The sequence below is a fragment of the Stegastes partitus genome, unplaced genomic scaffold (assembly GCF_000690725.1).
Source record: "Stegastes partitus isolate 25-593 unplaced genomic scaffold, Stegastes_partitus-1.0.2 Scaffold301, whole genome shotgun sequence".
Lineage (NCBI taxonomy): Eukaryota > Metazoa > Chordata > Actinopteri > Pomacentridae > Stegastes > Stegastes partitus.
In genome coordinates this window covers 269,371-288,058 of record NW_007578032.1, presented here as the reverse complement: position 1 = coordinate 288,058, position 18,688 = coordinate 269,371, and the positions used below count along the sequence as shown (strand labels likewise).

The following is an 18,688-nucleotide window of genomic DNA, read 5'->3' as shown; positions in this document are numbered from 1 at the left end:
CTACACATGGGCATCTTTTTACAGTCCAGGTTAATATGTCAATACAGTAAAGACGTTTTAATCTGAGGAAAGTCTTGGTTTCGACTCAACTTATCGTCTTTTCTTGGCACCAAAGAGGAACAGAGTTAAGACGTCTATAGAGCAACGTATAGTCTTTTTTATAGACATTTACATCCAGTTAATCTCCACCCAGCAAATGTAGAATTTAAGGCCTAAAAATTCCATCATTACAGGTTTATTTTTTTACTGCAGGGCTGCTGGATGGTCGATGGCTCTAAATTGGTCCGTCCGATGCAAATGAAGGAGAACGGGCTAAAAGCTCACGTCGTGTTTTGGCTCTGAGGCTTCTTCAGCTCCCTGACTGTGACGATTTGACTCAGATGTCAAGTTTCTGGCTGAGCTCATCGGGCCTCGCCAGCAGACCGGCAAATGTCCGGTTGCGGCGCATCCCGAAGTGGCGGATGTGTAAAGAGGCCACGGCAGGTTTTCTGAAGGGGCCACGGGAATCATATCAGAACCAACCGACTAATAATGCTCGCTAGTTTAACCCCCTGAACACCTAAACCCTGTGTTGTCTTTACAAAAAAAAAGCCAAAATAACAGAAAGAATCATCAGATTTTCAACTTTCTGGCAGTCCTTGAAGTAATCATGTGTGAAGTGTGGTTCTGTTGGAAAATTAACAAAATCTTCGCCTAAAAATCGGGATATTTCCTCAAAATCTCTTTTATTGTAGATGTTTCATTCTATAACTTCCCCTCAATAAGCCATTTACTCCGGATTCTGCAAAACTTTTTAATATATACATTTATATATTTTTTTAATGTTTTATGGTGTTATATCTGTGTCATACCGTCCAAGACATAGTTCTGAGTTATATTGCATATTGCAGTGAAAAACAGTTTTGCAGTTGTGAATAAAGACAAACATAACTAAGGTAAAAGAGATTATAAAATCATAAATGACAACTTTTTACAGAAAGTCGGTGAATTAAGACAAATTCAGCCCCATTTAAATAGCTTACAATCAAATATAAAAGATGAATCAACACATCTGCAGTGAAAGTTCGCTTCAGTCGTCGGCAGACTGTGTCGTGTGATGAAGTTGTAATGATGTGTGGCCGACTTGTCCTCTGATATATATTCCTCTGAGGGCAGTTTAGATTTGGACTCGTCCTTTATATCATAACCAAAAGACGTTGCCAAATAAAAAAGACTTTCAAAAAACCTGAATGTATTCTTGTTTTTTGCCAGTGCAACGATGCAGCTGAACATTGCTTTCCGTTGACTTTCTAATAAAGTGTTGATATCGAATACACAAGCAACCCATGGCTTTCCTGTGGATTATACGGATATTTATATGGATTTTTCCATTCCAGTTCATGTCCAAAGGGGCTGTATGAATGTCAAATATGTGCATTGTAACACTCTTAACTGCCTCTACACCTCTACAAAACAATGTTTAGGCTCAATAAAAACAATCAATGCAACAGTTTGCATCATGCTTTTTGAGTTATGATGACCTCTAATGAACTCATGTTCAACCAACAAACTTTTTTTTTCTTCAATTATCTGTATTTTTTAATTACTTTGTGGTATAAATACAAGTTTTTAGGTCAATTACTGTTAAAAATTAAGATGTTCCAGATAGTACTTCAATATGATTTAAAGGGATTTTTAGAAGTGAAAGAAAATTTAAGTTATGAAGCCAGTTTAATGAAGTTACCTCAACTTAAATCTACCCAGAAATTTGAGTTTCATCGACACACAATGTGAAAGTGATGCAAAATCACCAAATTTGATATATATATATATATATATATTTATCTTGCAACCATACATTTAATTTAAAGAAGTTCCTTGGATCACATCACCTGTTCTCCGGCGCGTTGGTCAGCGAGACGACTATGTTCTGGTCGATGAAGATGAGCAGCGCCAGCAGGAAGCCGAGGCCCATGGCGCTGACCACGTTCATGGCCGACAGCCGCTCAAACGGAGCCACGTTGAAGATGGGCCGGTCGTGAACTTTAAACACTGGAACTGTTCCAAGGGGAGAAAACAGAAAAGCACCAGGTTAAACTCAGATTTGACAAACGTAGCCTCCATATTTACAGACGTTCTGATGGTGATAGGAGCTAATTCTCTGATTCTTTCACATGTGGATGCGCCGCAAAGTTGAGGGGAAAAAATCTCCTGTTTTCACACCTGTGATCACTTTATGAGAAGGTCTGGATTCCTTTCACACTGCTGCATATCTTATTTAGCACCGTATCCTGTCAAACGCTGCTAAATGAAGTGCAGTTGGTTAAATTTAGGCAGAAATGACAATACAATAATGGCTCTATTATCCTGTGACTTATTGTCTCTGGAGGTAAAGGAACAGAAAATTGGCCGGGCACTTAAATTTTAATTCACTTGAGGGTTTGGCGCTCGTCTCTGCGTTTCTATGTCGAAACCCTGCAGAACAGCTGCTGCCTTGGCAACAATGAATGGAGACCCGAAATGATGCTCAACAATGGAGGATAAAAACTGAAAACCTCCAATGTGTTTTGGCCCGCGCCTTGATTAAGGGACATAAAAAGACAATAAAGGCAGCGAATAAGTGGAGCCTCGCGGTTTGAAAGCCAGTCCTGGAAGTAAACAGGTTGTAAGTTTGTGCCCTTCAGCTGCTTGTTGTTACAGTTAAGTTCCTTCATAAATTAATTTCCGGTGCAATTTGGTAAAAATGTGACATTTTGGCTCTTAAAACACTCTGCACATTTAGTGCCACGGGGCTAAATGAGTATTTGTGTTGTGTAAACAAAGTTTACAGTTCAGCTGGAAAGTCTCTGAATTCTTGTTATTTAACTGTTGGTCTCACCTGAGCTGTTTATGTCTTCACAGATGCACGATGGAACATTTAAATTTTTGTTTTTTATTGAATCTGTTTGGTGAAAACTGTATATTTTTGGCAATTTTTTAAAAAGGAGATGGAGAATAATGCGATTTAGATAAAATATCTCTATTTTAGGCTTGAATTTGGTTAAGTTGGTCAAAAGAAATTCATAATGTGGTGTCTTTTTTTTTTCACAGTTTCTAGCTGTGACTACAGGTGTAATCGTGCCGATTTATGAGGAGTTTAGGGGTTCAGAGGGTTAAAACGCAACAGTAATGACAACAATGACCCTATCCATGATCCTGAAGTGCCCTTCTTCTTCTTCTCCATGATGTGTTTGGAGCGTTTCACACAGATGGTGGTAACAGGTGCTGCAGCAATGTATAATATGAGAAAATAATGTGGTTAACATTAAAGAATGTAAATCTATTCTAGTGGACCCCAAACTAAAATTATAGATTTGTCAATGAGCATATTATTGGCTCTTCAGGATCCTGTAGACAGCCATTGTTGTCAGTTTTACAGAAAATGGCAACTATTTTCTTTTCTTTTTTTTTTAAAAATACTGTTGTGTTTTAACCCTCTGAATCCCCCAAAACCGCCCCAAAAAACCTTTAATCAGAGTGAGGAACTGTAAAAACTGACAAAATATGACATTCCTGACAGTCCTTGACATATGTGGTGTTCTGTTTAGTTAAAAAACAAATCCAAGCTTAAAATAGTAAAATTGTATGAAAATCGCACTATTCTACACGTCTCTCTCTCTCTCTCTCTCTCTCTCTCTCTTTTTTAAATAATCAGAAATAAACAGTTCAATTAAATCAGATTCTGTGAAAAAGAAAAAATTCTGTGCTCCTTGATGCAACCGGAGAGGTTTTATCAACTCAGCTGAGACCAATAGTTATTTGGCAAAAATTCAGGGACTTTTTAGCTGAACTGCAGGTAGTTACGAAACAAGTATGGAAACAAAATAAACATATAAGTAGTAACATAGCTAAAGTATGGTGAGCCACCATTTTATTTTTGTACTATCTTCTGATACTTGTGAAAACTTTAAAATAAATCATCAAAGAAATTCAACTTTCATTTAATTCAATAAAAGAATGATCATACTGCGCAGAATTCCCATTTGAATTCCAACTAAAAATCGGCATAAAATAAACTGTTTACATCTGTTTCTCTAAAAAAAAAAAGAAAAAAGAAATGTTTTTACATGTTGTGAAAATGTAAATATGTAAATTTTTACAGTGTGTGGGGTCATCACACGTGGGCACCTGAAAAAAATGTAGTACATGTCGATTTTAGGGACTCTTTTTGATTTTTTTTTTTTCAATTTTTGTAAACTAAAAAGGCAAAGAAAGTCAATTTTTGTTATCCTATATATTTAGAGAATTATAAATGTCTTTTTGTGTTTGCTCTACTTCTAGTCATGGTTGTGCTGTTTCCATAGAGGTGCAGGACTTTATGTTGCAGAGAAAAATGACCCCACAGTGAGTAAAAATGTGACAAAAAAAAACCTCCCAGAAATTTCTTGGGCTTCAGAAGGTGAATGAGCAGTTGCACCGCTAACACTGTAAAAATAGTATAAACATGAGCAACACGTGGCCACATTGGNTATTCTATTCTATTCTAAAATTATGCTGAAACTTCTGTAATTACTTAATATTCACCTGCAATTTTTTTTTACTCCTGTCAGTGTGGCATTAAATTCACATTTTAGTTTTGCTATTTCAGTCATTTTTTAAATATACGTGTACTGTTTACTTTTAAATCATATAAATGTGTTTTAAAGACCTCCTTTATCTCATTAAAATATTTTTAAAAATCTTGTCAATGTATTTTTTTTGCTTTTTTTAAAAAATTTCACTTCATGTGCTGAGCTTAAATTAATCAGAGGATGAGATTTCTGACATTTTATCCTCTTTTTTGACCTTCTTTATCAAAAAATCTTGATTCTATTGAGATGCAACAAGAAAATCTTTTTTTTTTGCGTTTGACTTTTACTTTTGTCAACTAGAATGAAGCTGAAACCTTCTGCATTTGTCAATGTGCCACTAAATTCTAATTTTTAAAAAAAATCATTTTTGTGCAATATAGCTGTTTATATATGTATAATATATACTCTTAAGTTTTAGAAATGTGTTTTAAAAACCTCCTTTATCTCATTCAATGTTTTTTTTTTATATCACAATCTTGTCAATGGATGCATGTTGTTTTTTTGTTTTTGTTTTTTTGTTTGTTTTTAATTGCTACATGTAAAGAACTGGCAAATATTTTAATTACAAAAGTTAAGATTTCGGACATGTCATTCTCCCTTTCGATATCCTTTATCAAAAATCTTGATTTTAATTAGATTACTTAATATTCACCTTCATTTGTTTACACTCGTCAATGTGGCACTAAATTTAAAAATTGTAGTTTTGCTTCTATTTTAGTTTAAATTGTAATTTTTTAAATATTTTGTCCATTTTCAATGTAGCTTTTTATATACTTATAACATATACTCATAGAAATGTGCTTTAAAAGACCTCCTTTATCTCATGAAAAGGTTTTCATTATCTTGTCTATGTGTTTTCGTTTGTTTTTATTCACTCCGTGTAAAGAACTATAATGGAACATAGACAAAGACTTTACCTATGAAAGTTGACATTTTTTCTTTTGTATCTGCTCAAAATCTTGATCTTGACAAGATCTAACATGTTTTTAACAAGAAACTGATTCACCAATGAGTGTTTTTGTGCCTGATCTTTACTTTTATCAGCTAGAATCAAGCTGAAACTTCAGTTATTTACCACTGACCTTTATTTATTTTTGCTATTGTGTCACTAAATCCTCCTTAATATGTGATTTCCTTTGTTTTTCTTTAGTAATCATGATTGTTGAAGTTTTAAAACACGTTTCTGTGACTTAAGAGAAGTTATTATAAGTATATGAAAAGTTGTGTTATAAAAAAATTATGTGACTTTGCAAAGTTGCCACTGAAACTGAAAAAGGAGTTGACATCTGAGGCCTGAAAATGTCTTTAAACTAAATCCACTTCTTGTGCTGAGCTGAAGTGCAACAGAGGCAAAGACTTGTGAAAGCTCAGATTTGGACATTTTATCCTCCTTGTTGACCTCCATTTGATCCAAATCTTGATTTTAATGAGATTTTGCAGACTTTAGTCAAAAGAAAATGACTCACTGAGGTGTTTTTGTGTCTGATCTTTTAGTTTTGCCACCGAGAATAAGTAACTGGTTAGATAATGTGTCTCTAAGGTGCTGAGGGCCAAACACAATAACTTCAGTTTGTCTGAATTTAGGAGAAGAAAATTACAAGTCATCCAGGTCTTTATGTCCTGAAGACATGCCTGGACATGCCATTTGGCTTTATAGATAAATATAACTGGGTGTCATCTGCATAACAACAGACATTTATGCAGTGCTTCCTAATAGTAATAATAAATGTTGATTTTAATGAGATGTAACTTGTCTGATACCTTTATGTTGAACACTGCAGAGTTCAGTCAAAAGAAAATGACTCACTGGTGTGATTTTGTGTCTGATCTTTTAGTTTTGTCGGCTAGAATTAAGCTGATATTTTTATAATTAACTCTTACTATTCATGTTTATCGTTTGCATTTGCCAATGTGGCATTAATTCTCGTCATTATATAATTTCTCTTTTTTTTGCTTTCATTTCACTTTCAATGGCCACTTTGCAAAATTTCATTCATCACGTGTCGCAGAAGTCCCTGATTTTTTTGTCACCTGACTGTCGGTTGCAGGCGAGTCAGTCGTGTCTTCAGCATCGCAACACAAAGAGCAGAATTTCTAGTTTTTTAACAGAATCTGTTTAGAGCAAAATGAGAATTTTAAATGAAGCAGAATGCAGAATAATACCACGATTTTAATCTTTGATTTGGTTAAATTACCACAAAGAACAACATGTCACACACAATTCACTCCAGAGAGCTGAAAGTCTGATGATTTTCTTTCAGTTTTTACAGTTTCTTGCTCTGACAAATGGTGTAATTTTGTCGTTTTTTTAAATAGATAACTGGCAGCTCTTGAGGATCAGAGGGTTAAAGTATGTTTATGATATCACCCAGTGTTATAGTGTGGCTCTGTAACATTCACGTCACTTGTAAGAGAGAAAAACAGCATTGAAGGCTCGTAGCTGCAGATAAAAGCAGTTGTAATAACTTCTATTATGAAGGAAAACATGGATTTGTGAGAAAATCCACGTGTGCAACCTTCAATGCACCGTTTTTTTGTACATCCAGTATAGATTCCTCAGTGCATCTGAGCAGATCTTGACCTTCTGCACAATAAATATTGCACATTTTCTCTACACTGATTTTCTCTACGCACCATGTCTGCTCTCGCCTTGCATATTCAACATAAGTCTACTTCAATGTGTACAAGCAGATGCCAGCGTTTAGACGAACCTGTTCTGTATGAAAGGTTAATCGGGGCACTCGGTGGAGGAATTTCATTGCGCTGACAACTTGCTTATTGCTGCATACGTTCATAAAAAGCCTTTGAATCCTGTGAAAAGCGTTACAGACGTACAAACGGTGTCCGTGACTTCACATTTTTTGAATGTGTTTTGCACAATAATGACTGAAGCATCAGCAGCAAGAAAAAAAGTGAGAATTTCTTAGATCTAAAGAGAATTTTGCATCATATATTCAGATAATTTAGATATTTAGAGGCGAGAACATGTGGCAGCCCACACATATGCACAAATACATGGTTGTTTTCTAATTCAGCGTGACAGAAAACTGCATTATGTCACGTTTTCACATGAAGGAAAGCATAAATCAGTCTAAGCTGAGTGCATCTTCATTAATAATTTACATGAAAGTGTTTTTCTGATTAGTGAAGAACCGCTGCCGTACATCTTCCCCGGTGTTGCAGAGCCGACAGGAGGGCAGTTCGTGTTTGTTTAAGTATTTTTTGTGGGGGAGAGATTTGCCCTAAAACTGTAAATTTGTAGTGCAAAAGGCAGATCAGTGTCCACAGCAGTCGCTCCGTGAAGAAATACGAACTCGCTGATTACTCGCCGAGCGTCCCGCTGACGTGCCCTTGAACGTGACATTGGCACCGCCGGATGCCGTAAATCTCAGCGGAGGAAAAAAAACAACCTCGGAGGCTTTAAATCTAACGGAGACAAAGAGGATTTTGCCGGCGAAGGAAGGAGCCGCTTGTAATTCTGCGAGTCAGTTTTCGGGTTAAAAAAGTTTGTTCGGTCCACGTTTATTTGCATAACGATGACAGCTGCTTTTAATAAATAATTAATAATTGACGCAATCAAAGGCCCCGCGCAGGTGGAGGAGAGTTCACATGGCGCTAAAAAAAGACGAGCAGATAAAGGAGAGGACCGGATGAAGCGGAGCTGCAACAGAAATAGCTGCTTCGGTCCTTTTGTTAGTGACAAGTGAAAGATGAGAAGAAGTTTTAACAAAGTGAACTGTGTTTATGAGTCTTAAATCTCTCTTTTTTTTCTGTATTTTTATTATACTGCAAATAAGGCTAGGTAGTGCCAATTAAAATCAAAGATTTAAGTCTTGAAAAGATCAATGCTCTTCGGAAAACCAGTCAGAAAAAAAAGACCAAGTGTACCTAAGATTGAAATGTCATTATTATACTAGTATGTGTTAACTGGACTGTTAAAAAGATGCTCTGGTGTCGTGGTTCAAGTACAAATAAGCTGAGGAAAGTGGTTCGATTCTCGGTTAATCAGTCGGGCAAGTTTAACAAAGTAAGGCTTTCTTTGTGTAAACCGGCTTAACAAAACCTAAACTCTCAATCAGAGATGACAAGTTTCAGAATGATGGTCATCAGCAGGTTTTCTACACTGGACTCTGCACATTCATACGTTCAACTGGCTGGACTACTCTTGTGCCGCCTACTCAACAGGAATAGTTTGTTAAAATGGAGATCTATGACGAATATAAAGGTTGTTACTGCAAATAAAGCAGGACTGGAGTGCTGGTGGAAAATTGTTAGTTGTGTAAGTTAATGTACTCTCACCAGCTGGTAATGCAAATATCTGATCAGCCAATCACACAGCAGCAGCTCAGTGCATTTAGGGATGTAGATGTGCTCGAGTCGACCTGCTGAGGTTCAAACCGAGCATCAGAACGGGTAAAAAAAAGGTGATTTTAAGACGCTTTGAACACCAAATGGGTTGATTTGACTGATTCAGAAATTGACGAGCAACTGGGATTTTCATCACGTCTGGGGTTTACAGAAGACGGCCACGTGACGAAGCTCGAATCATCTCAAACGGGTTTCCTGAACATAGTGAGTTCGCTGTTCTCCAATGGCCTCCACAGTCACCAGACCTCAGTTCAACAGGAGATTCAGCTCATGGATGTGCAGATGACAAATCTGCAACAACTATCAACGTGGACCAAAAATCTCTGAGGAATGTTTCCGATACCTTGATGAATCACTCGGAACTAAGACAGATTTGACAGCAAAAGGGGGTCCAAGCTGGTTTAAGCAAGGTATACCTAATAAAGTTTCCGGTGTTTGTATTTACTGAATCTTTAAAATCCACATGACACTCAAGAAGCTTTTTAGGTCGGACGCTGGTCTCAAAATTCAGATTAATTTGACATAACTTTCGTTTTTTGCCAAATCAAAGTGAAGTTAACGTCAGTAATTCAATATTCTGTGATTAATACCAATAAACTGATTAATTGTCATATTGGTCTTCTAGCAGGACCAAACAGAAAAACAGATTTCTGCATCACCAACTGAATGCACGTTGGTTTATTTAGTAATGTGACACGTACAGTTCGTGCTACTTTTGCTGCAGGTACGCTCATTGAGACCATGGTCGGGAAAAGGATGAGCTAAAAGACGATGCTTCTTACAGCTGATTTGAATCTGAAAAACTGAGCTCAGGTCAGCTGTGCAGCATCAGTTACCATGGTGATGCAGCAGGTTATAAGAAAACCACCTTGTTGAGATTGAAAACTCTGGTTTTAGGCTCAAACATACCTGCTGACCCATTAAATCTGCTTCGTAGTACAGATCCGAGGCGTCTATTATCCGTCAAAGAAGAGATTCTCCAACAAAACCAAACCTCCAAATGACTTTTATCGGATACACAGTCTAGTTCATTCTTGTATGTAAAGAACTACACATCTACACCAATGAACCACTACACATGGGCATCTTTTTACAGTCCAGGTTAATATGTCAATACAGTAAAGACGTTTTAATCTGAGGAAAGTCTTGGTTTCGACTCAACTTATCGTCTTTTCTTGGCACCAAAGAGGAACAGAGTTAAGACGTCTATAGAGCAACGTATAGTCTTTTTTATAGACATTTACATCCAGTTAATCTCCACCCAGCAAATGTAGAATTTAAGGCCTAAAAATTCCATCATTACAGGTTTATTTTTTTACTGCAGGGCTGCTGGATGGTCGATGGCTCTAAATTGGTCCGTCCGATGCAAATGAAGGAGAACGGGCTAAAAGCTCACGTCGTGTTTTGGCTCTGAGGCTTCTTCAGCTCCCTGACTGTGACGATTTGACTCAGATGTCAAGTTTCTGGCTGAGCTCATCGGGCCTCGCCAGCAGACCGGCAAATGTCCGGTTGCGGCGCATCCCGAAGTGGCGGATGTGTAAAGAGGCCACGGCAGGTTTTCTGAAGGGGCCACGGGAATCATATCAGAACCAACCGACTAATAATGCTCGCTAGTTTAACCCCCTGAACACCTAAACCCTGTGTTGTCTTTACAAAAAAAAAGCCAAAATAACAGAAAGAATCATCAGATTTTCAACTTTCTGGCAGTCCTTGAAGTAATCATGTGTGAAGTGTGGTTCTGTTGGAAAATTAACAAAATCTTCGCCTAAAAATCGGGATATTTCCTCAAAATCTCTTTTATTGTAGATGTTTCATTCTATAACTTCCCCTCAATAAGCCATTTACTCCGGATTCTGCAAAACTTTTTAATATATACATTTATATATTTTTTTAATGTTTTATGGTGTTATATCTGTGTCATACCGTCCAAGACATAGTTCTGAGTTATATTGCATATTGCAGTGAAAAACAGTTTTGCAGTTGTGAATAAAGACAAACATAACTAAGGTAAAAGAGATTATAAAATCATAAATGACAACTTTTTACAGAAAGTCGGTGAATTAAGACAAATTCAGCCCCATTTAAATAGCTTACAATCAAATATAAAAGATGAATCAACACATCTGCAGTGAAAGTTCGCTTCAGTCGTCGGCAGACTGTGTCGTGTGATGAAGTTGTAATGATGTGTGGCCGACTTGTCCTCTGATATATATTCCTCTGAGGGCAGTTTAGATTTGGACTCGTCCTTTATATCATAACCAAAAGACGTTGCCAAATAAAAAAGACTTTCAAAAAACCTGAATGTATTCTTGTTTTTTGCCAGTGCAACGATGCAGCTGAACATTGCTTTCCGTTGACTTTCTAATAAAGTGTTGATATCGAATACACAAGCAACCCATGGCTTTCCTGTGGATTATACGGATATTTATATGGATTTTTCCATTCCAGTTCATGTCCAAAGGGGCTGTATGAATGTCAAATATGTGCATTGTAACACTCTTAACTGCCTCTACACCTCTACAAAACAATGTTTAGGCTCAATAAAAACAATCAATGCAACAGTTTGCATCAGGCTTTTTGAGTTATGATGACCTCTAATGAACTCATATTCAACCAACAAACTTTTTTTTTCTTCAATTAGCTGTATTTTTTAATTACTTTGTGGCATAAATACAAGTTTTTAGGCCAATTACTGTTAAAAATTAAGATGTTCCAGATAGTACTTCAACATGATTTAAAGGGATTTTTAGAAGTGAAAGAAAATTTAAGTTATGAAGCCAGTTTAATGAAGTTACCTCAACTTAAATCTACCCAGAAATTTGAGTTTCATCGACACACAATGTGAAAGTGATGCAAAATCACCAAATTTGATATATATATATATATATATATTTATCTTGCAACCATACATTTAATTTAAAGAAGTTCCTTGGATCACATCACCTGTTCTCCGGCGCGTTGGTCAGCGAGACGACTATGTTCTGGTCGATGAAGATGAGCAGCGCCAGCAGGAAGCCGAGGCCCATGGCGCTGACCACGTTCATGGCCGACAGCCGCTCAAACGGAGCCACGTTGAAGATGGGCCGGTCGTGAACTTTAAACACTGGAACTGTTCCAAGGGGAGAAAACAGAAAAGCACCAGGTTAAACTCAGATTTGACAAACGTAGCCTCCATATTTACAGACGTTCTGATGGTGATAGGAGCTAATTCTCTGATTCTTTCACATGTGGATGCGCCGCAAAGTTGAGGGGAAAAAATCTCCTGTTTTCACACCTGTGATCACTTTATGAGAAGGTCTGGATTCCTTTCACACTGCTGCATATCTTATTTAGCACCGTATCCTGTCAAACGCTGCTAAATGAAGTGCAGTTGGTTAAATTTAGGCAGAAATGACAATACAATAATGGCTCTATTATCCTGTGACTTATTGTCTCTGGAGGTAAAGGAACAGAAAATTGGCCGGGCACTTAAATTTTAATTCACTTGAGGGTTTGGCGCTCGTCTCTGCGTTTCTATGTCGAAACCCTGCAGAACAGCTGCTGCCTTGGCAACAATGAATGGAGACCCGAAATGATGCTCAACAATGGAGGATAAAAACTGAAAACCTCCAATGTGTTTTGGCCCGCGCCTTGATTAAGGGACATAAAAAGACAATAAAGGCAGCGAATAAGTGGAGCCTCGCGGTTTGAAAGCCAGTCCTGGAAGTAAACAGGTTGTAAGTTTGTGCCCTTCAGCTGCTTGTTGTTACAGTTAAGTTCCTTCATAAATTAATTTCCGATATAATTTGGTAAAAATGTGACATTTTGGCTCTTAAAACACTCTGCACATTTAGTGCCACGGGGCTAAATGAGTATTTGTGTTGTGTAAACAAAGTTTACAGTTCAGCTGGAAAGTCTCTGAATTCTTGTTATTTAACTGTTGGTCTCACCTGAGCTGTTTATGTCTTCACAGATGCACGATGGAACATTTAAATTTTTGTTTTTTATTGAATCTGTTTGGTGAAAACTGTATATTTTTGGCAATTTTTTAAAAAGGAGATGGAGAATAATGCGATTTAGATAAAATATCTCTATTTTAGGCTTGAATTTGGTTAAGTTGGTCAAAAGAAATTCATAATGTGGTGTCTTTTTTTTTTCACAGTTTCTAGCTGTGACTACAGGTGTAATCGTGCCGATTTATGAGGAGTTTAGGGGTTCAGAGGGTTAAAACGCAACAGTAATGACAACAATGACCCTATCCATGATCCTGAAGTGCCCTTCTTCTTCTTCTCCATGATGTGTTTGGAGCGTTTCACACAGATGGTGGTAACAGGTGCTGCAGCAATGTATAATATGAGAAAATAATGTGGTTAACATTAAAGAATGTAAATCTATTCTAGTGGACCCCAAACTAAAATTATAGATTTGTCAATGAGCATATTATTGGCTCTTCAGGATCCTGTAGACAGCCATTGTTGTCAGTTTTACAGAAAATGGCAACTATTTTCTTTTCTTTTTTTTTTAAAAATACTGTTGTGTTTTAACCCTCTGAATCCCCCAAAACCGCCCCAAAAAACCTTTAATCAGAGTGAGGAACTGTAAAAACTGACAAAATATGACATTCCTGACAGTCCTTGACATATGTGGTGTTCTGTTTAGTTAAAAAACAAATCCAAGCTTAAAATAGTAAAATTGTATGAAAATCGCACTATTCTACACGTCTCTCTCTCTCTCTCTCTCTCTCTCTCTCTTTTTTAAATAATCAGAAATAAACAGTTCAATTAAATCAGATTCTGTGAAAAAGAAAAAATTCTGTGCTCCTTGATGCAACCGGAGAGGTTTTATCAACTCAGCTGAGACCAATAGTTATTTGGCAAAAATTCAGGGACTTTTTAGCTGAACTGCAGGTAGTTGCGAAACAAGTATGGAAACAAAATAAACATATAAGTAGTAACATAGCTAAAGTATGGTGAGCCACCATTTTATTTTTGTACTATCTTCTGATACTTGTGAAAATTTTAAAATAAATAATCAAAGAAATTCAACTTTCATTTAATTCAATAAAAGAATGATCATACTGCGCAGAATTCCCATTTGAATTCCAACTAAAAATCGGCATAAAATAAACTGTTTACATCTGTTTCTCTAAAAAAAAAAAGAAAAAAGAAATGTTTTTACATGTTGTGAAAATGTAAATATGTAAATTTTTACAGTGTGTGGGGTCATCACACGTGGGCACCTGAAAAAAATGTAGTACATGTCGATTTTAGGGACTCTTTTTGATTTTTTTTTTTTCAATTTTTGTAAACTAAAAAGGCAAAGAAAGTCAATTTTTGTTATCCTATATATTTAGAGAATTATAAATGTCTTTTTGTGTTTGCTCTACTTCTAGTCATGGTTGTGCTGTTTCCATAGAGGTGCAGGACTTTATGTTGCAGAGAAAAATGACCCCACAGTGAGTAAAAATGTGACAAAAAAAAACCTCCCAGAAATTTCTTGGGCTTCAGAAGGTGAATGAGCAGTTGCACCGCTAACACTGTAAAAATAGTATAAACATGAGCAACACGTGGCCACATTGGTTGCACGCTGTTGCCAGACTGTGTAATGTTATTTAGAAAACTCCACTGGCCACCGGTGCAGCAGCAACAAATGATACTAACGCTCGATGTCGCTGAAAAGGTAGGAGCCGATGAAGGAGAAGAGGAGCACGGAGATCGGCAGGGCGCAGTCCGACAGCACCTCCCTCACTTTGGCGTGCAGGAAAGGGCTGAAAACGAGAGAGAGAGAGGAGGCAAATAATAGAGGAATACAATTACTGTGGACAGGACAAGGACAATGGCTGCAATCCTGACACTGCTTAAGTACCTCGGTCTGCCTTTTGCTTACACAATTGAATCCAGCTTTGAGGCTGATTTGATTACTGGGAGCAATCAGAAGTAGAATATTAATGCTTATTAAATCACCGGCTGGAACACGAGGCTGTGACAGAAAAGTGAGCTTCCTAAGAGCCGTCTGGAAAGTTTCCGCGAGCTTCCTGACAATCTTTAGGCCCCGGCTCAGCAGTGTTCAGGTCATCTAGAGCGCCATTAAAAACTTCTCGGGTGATTTATCTGGAGAGTGCTGCAGCGCTGCGGTGCCGCTCGTACCTCCTTTTGAACTGGTACAGGGTGTAGCCCATCCACAGCGTGCCGAGCATCAGCAGGAGGCAGAGGACGGGCCTCTCCCGGGTGCACTGGATGAAGGATTCGGGGAGGACGTTGAGGGCCAACCCCGCCGCCGCCTCGCTCCTGTTTCCTCCCAGCAGCTCTCCGCCCGGAGGGAAGTCCTCCATGCTTCTGTTAGCCAGCGTTGGAGCGTGGTAGTACCTGTGGAAGACTGAAAGGGCAAGAAATGTTCCACTGAATATACACCTTTATGGATGGGGGGGAAGAAAATGTGTTCTTATCATCACCAAAACCCATGTGAGAGCTAAAGCCGATAATGAACTGATGGTGTGCAGAGATTTGTTTGTGTATGATGGGATGTTAATGCTGAAATCCCAGGAAGTAGGAAAAGTGGTGGACTTTAGACAGCGGTGCTACCCCTCAAAAACAAAAAAATATGTATTTTTAGAGTAGTAGAGATAGTTTTGGTTTTAAAAATCTGCTCTCCATCTGCTATCCTGCTATCCCCAATCCCCATCATCCCCACTCTTGCCCCAACCGGTGGAGGCAGCTGGTGGCCTTCTCTGAGCCTGGTTGGGTCTTTTTGATTCCTTCCCATCGTTGACAACCGCTTAAGATTGTTGGGTTCTCCGTTCAATATTTATCAGCTGTGTACCTTACTATGTTAAGCGCTGTGAGATGACATATGTTGTGAATTCATGCTATATAAATAAAATTGAATTGAATTGAAGACACGCAAAAATAAAAAATAAAAATAAAAAAACCTCCAGTAGAAGTCCAGTTTTTCTTATATTGATGTCATTTTTTCGGGTAGCACCCTCAATCAATAATCAACAATAAACAACCAAATTTTAACTGGTTTAAACAACAGCTGTTTTGTTACTTACCAGCTCCCCCAAGCAACCTAGTATTAAGTACTGTATGTGAAACTGAAGTCTGATATAGTGTTATACTTTCTGCATCTGAGGATCCACAGGGTGCAGCCAAAACATGTTTTGTTAGCACGTGGACAATGCTACGCGGCAGTAGCATGCACGCACAGGACACATGATGTGCTGCTATGGAGTCCACCAAGCAGACTAGGAAGTAATATAAGAACACTGGTTTAAACCCAATCTCCAAACTAAGCCTTGAGCACGAAACCTTTACATATTTAAAGGTCCCACATGATGAAAATCCATATTTATGTGTTGAGAAGTCAAAAACTCAAACGTGTACAAGCTGTTAAGGTATGAAAACGTTCACATTCACTATTCCTCAAGGTCCTACACAACTAGATAGCCACCCAGCTTCACAAGCTAGCAGTTTAAATGATAATGCGCAGCTTCGACCAGGTTTATTTACTTTCTAGCGCTGCTTCTGCTAACTCTAAAATATCCCAGTCACAAGCAAAGTTTACGAAATATTCTGCTGTTGGCTGCAAGAGTGAACACGAAAGTCTTCATGCACCACCAGCATCTGAGTAACTGAAGATCCAGTGAGTTGCATTAGCGTGTTGTACAGCTAACGTGGCTAACCCCACTGTTACCTTCGATTGTATGCTCAAAGGTCAGAACCTTTGTGCTTCAGTGCAAACTAAACTCAGACAGTGTTACAGCCGAACTCCCAATAAAACTATAGACATAATTTTCTAAAATCTTGACTGAAACGCAACTCATAAAAACTATATGTCATTTCTAACCTGCTGCTATGAACTGCTAAACTACAGATGCTATACTTGTGATGTTGTTTGACAAACTCACCAATTAAAAACCAATTGAATTTGGTGATATTTCCATGTAAGAGTCGTGGCACAGAGAGGAAGAAGTGACAGAAAGTCCTGGAATCACACTCAAACAGTCCATTTAGAGCAGGGCTAAAACCTGGGGTTGTGCAGTCATGGTGAATTAGCAATTTGTAGTATTTTGAGATGAAAAATTTAAGTCACATTCTGAAGAAATGTGAGACACTAATTGGATAATAAAGGGTCACAATATTGGGCCTTTAATTGAAATCACCTGGTCAGTGATTGAATGCAAGAGGCTGCTGATATAAATAGAAATCAAACAGCATTTTGCAGCATATCATGTAAATTCTACAGCATGTTTCCTTCTATTTAGGCTTTGGGATATTTTATTTCCCATTTTTCAAGTTTTCCTTCACAGTCGAGGTGCTTTGAGGGGAAGACTGTTTTAAATTCATCTTCATGTCATCGCAGGACAAACAACTGCACACTGTTGTGGCTGTGAATCACCAGTGAGCCATGTGTTTATACTTGCATGCAAACTTCTTTTTTTTTTTTCTCGCAACGTTGGGTTCAGTGACCCCTTTCCATGCTTGTTTATTTACCTTTTTCTTTTTTTTTTTTTTCAATGCTTCTGGGCTTCCCCCGGCAACCCTGTGTTTAATGTCACGGCGCTATGAACGGTGGGTAATTCCCTCGGGCAAAAATCTGCAGAAATGTGGACTTACAGGAAGTGGGCATCAGGGGCTGGAAACGTCTGTGAGAGAATCGTCATGCACTTTGACGGTATGACAGTGGGACAGCCCTGAGCTCCTTCACATTTAGCAGAAACAACGCTCAAAATCTGTGATTGTGGACATTGGGATTGGGCCAACAACTACGCATCCGTGGTATCCACAGCTATCCATCTACAAGAGAGTGTATTCAAGGCTTTACTACCTTCATTGACCCCCAAAACCACATGTCTGTGACCTCTTTTCTTTAAAATGTACCTCTTCTGTCGCTTTAAGCTTTAAGATATGGATTCTAAATGAAAAAAGAACAACAAGACAGCAACTACGTCGACCAACATATAACATTGTTTTGGCCTTTTTGGACATGTTCATGCTGCAACCACCACAAAGATTTAGGTTAAATCAGAAATACATGGGCGACAAGAACTGTAAATTCTGCAGAGAGGGAGACAACTCTAAAAGCGAGGTAAATCTTAGCAGAGGTAAAGCTGCCCGCAGAATCCAAATCAACTGGACTGTAAAATCAAGGTACACAGCGCAATTCTTCTTCTGCTTTTGGAGGCACGTGATGCCGGCAGTAAATAGCAAAATAACTCAATAATAATTTAATAGAATCTGACTGAAAAGGACGGGCTGGATGTGGATGAGCGGTCAGATGATGAGAAACGCCACACGCTGCACGGTTGTATCTCTGAGCTCTCAACACCAGCAGCAGCACACTGTTGACTGAAATCAGTCTTAATACACGTATAAGAACTACAGTAAGAACGACTGTAATACAGTACCGATGGAAAATATTCACCCCTGTTGGAAGTTTTCCCCTTTTATTGGTTTTCAACATTGGATCATGATCAATTTATTTTGGTTTTGTTGAAGAACTGAGTCTTTCTTGTCAAAGTGAAAACAGATTTCTACATAGTAATGTTATTTAATAAAAAATGTAAAACAGAAAATAAGTAATTCACCTCCTTCAAGTCAGTATTTAGTAAATTGTTCTCCAGAATTTCTCTATATTGCACTCAAATAATTTTACCCTCTCCCTTTACAAGTCTTCCAGGGTGTGCTGCTGAGAAGCATCCCTACATCATGATGCTGCCACCACCGTGCTTCACATCATGATGCTGCCACCAC

The 18,688-nt window shown here is 38.0% G+C and overlaps 1 protein-coding gene across 1 annotated transcript in view; it reads right to left on the bottom strand.

Annotated features, from left to right (window-relative positions):
- The window catches only part of slc4a11 (solute carrier family 4 member 11), a 157,998-nt gene that overhangs the window by 16,502 nt on the left and 122,808 nt on the right, over nt 1–18,688 (bottom strand). The window contains exons 13-15 of the mRNA XM_008283193.1: nt 15,083–15,311; nt 14,597–14,703; nt 11,901–12,066 (exon numbers count right to left, since the gene is read on the bottom strand). Coding sequence (XP_008281415.1) covers nt 11,901–12,066; nt 14,597–14,703; nt 15,083–15,311 — 502 coding nt within the window. The remainder of the gene's footprint in view (nt 1–11,900; nt 12,067–14,596; nt 14,704–15,082; nt 15,312–18,688) is intronic.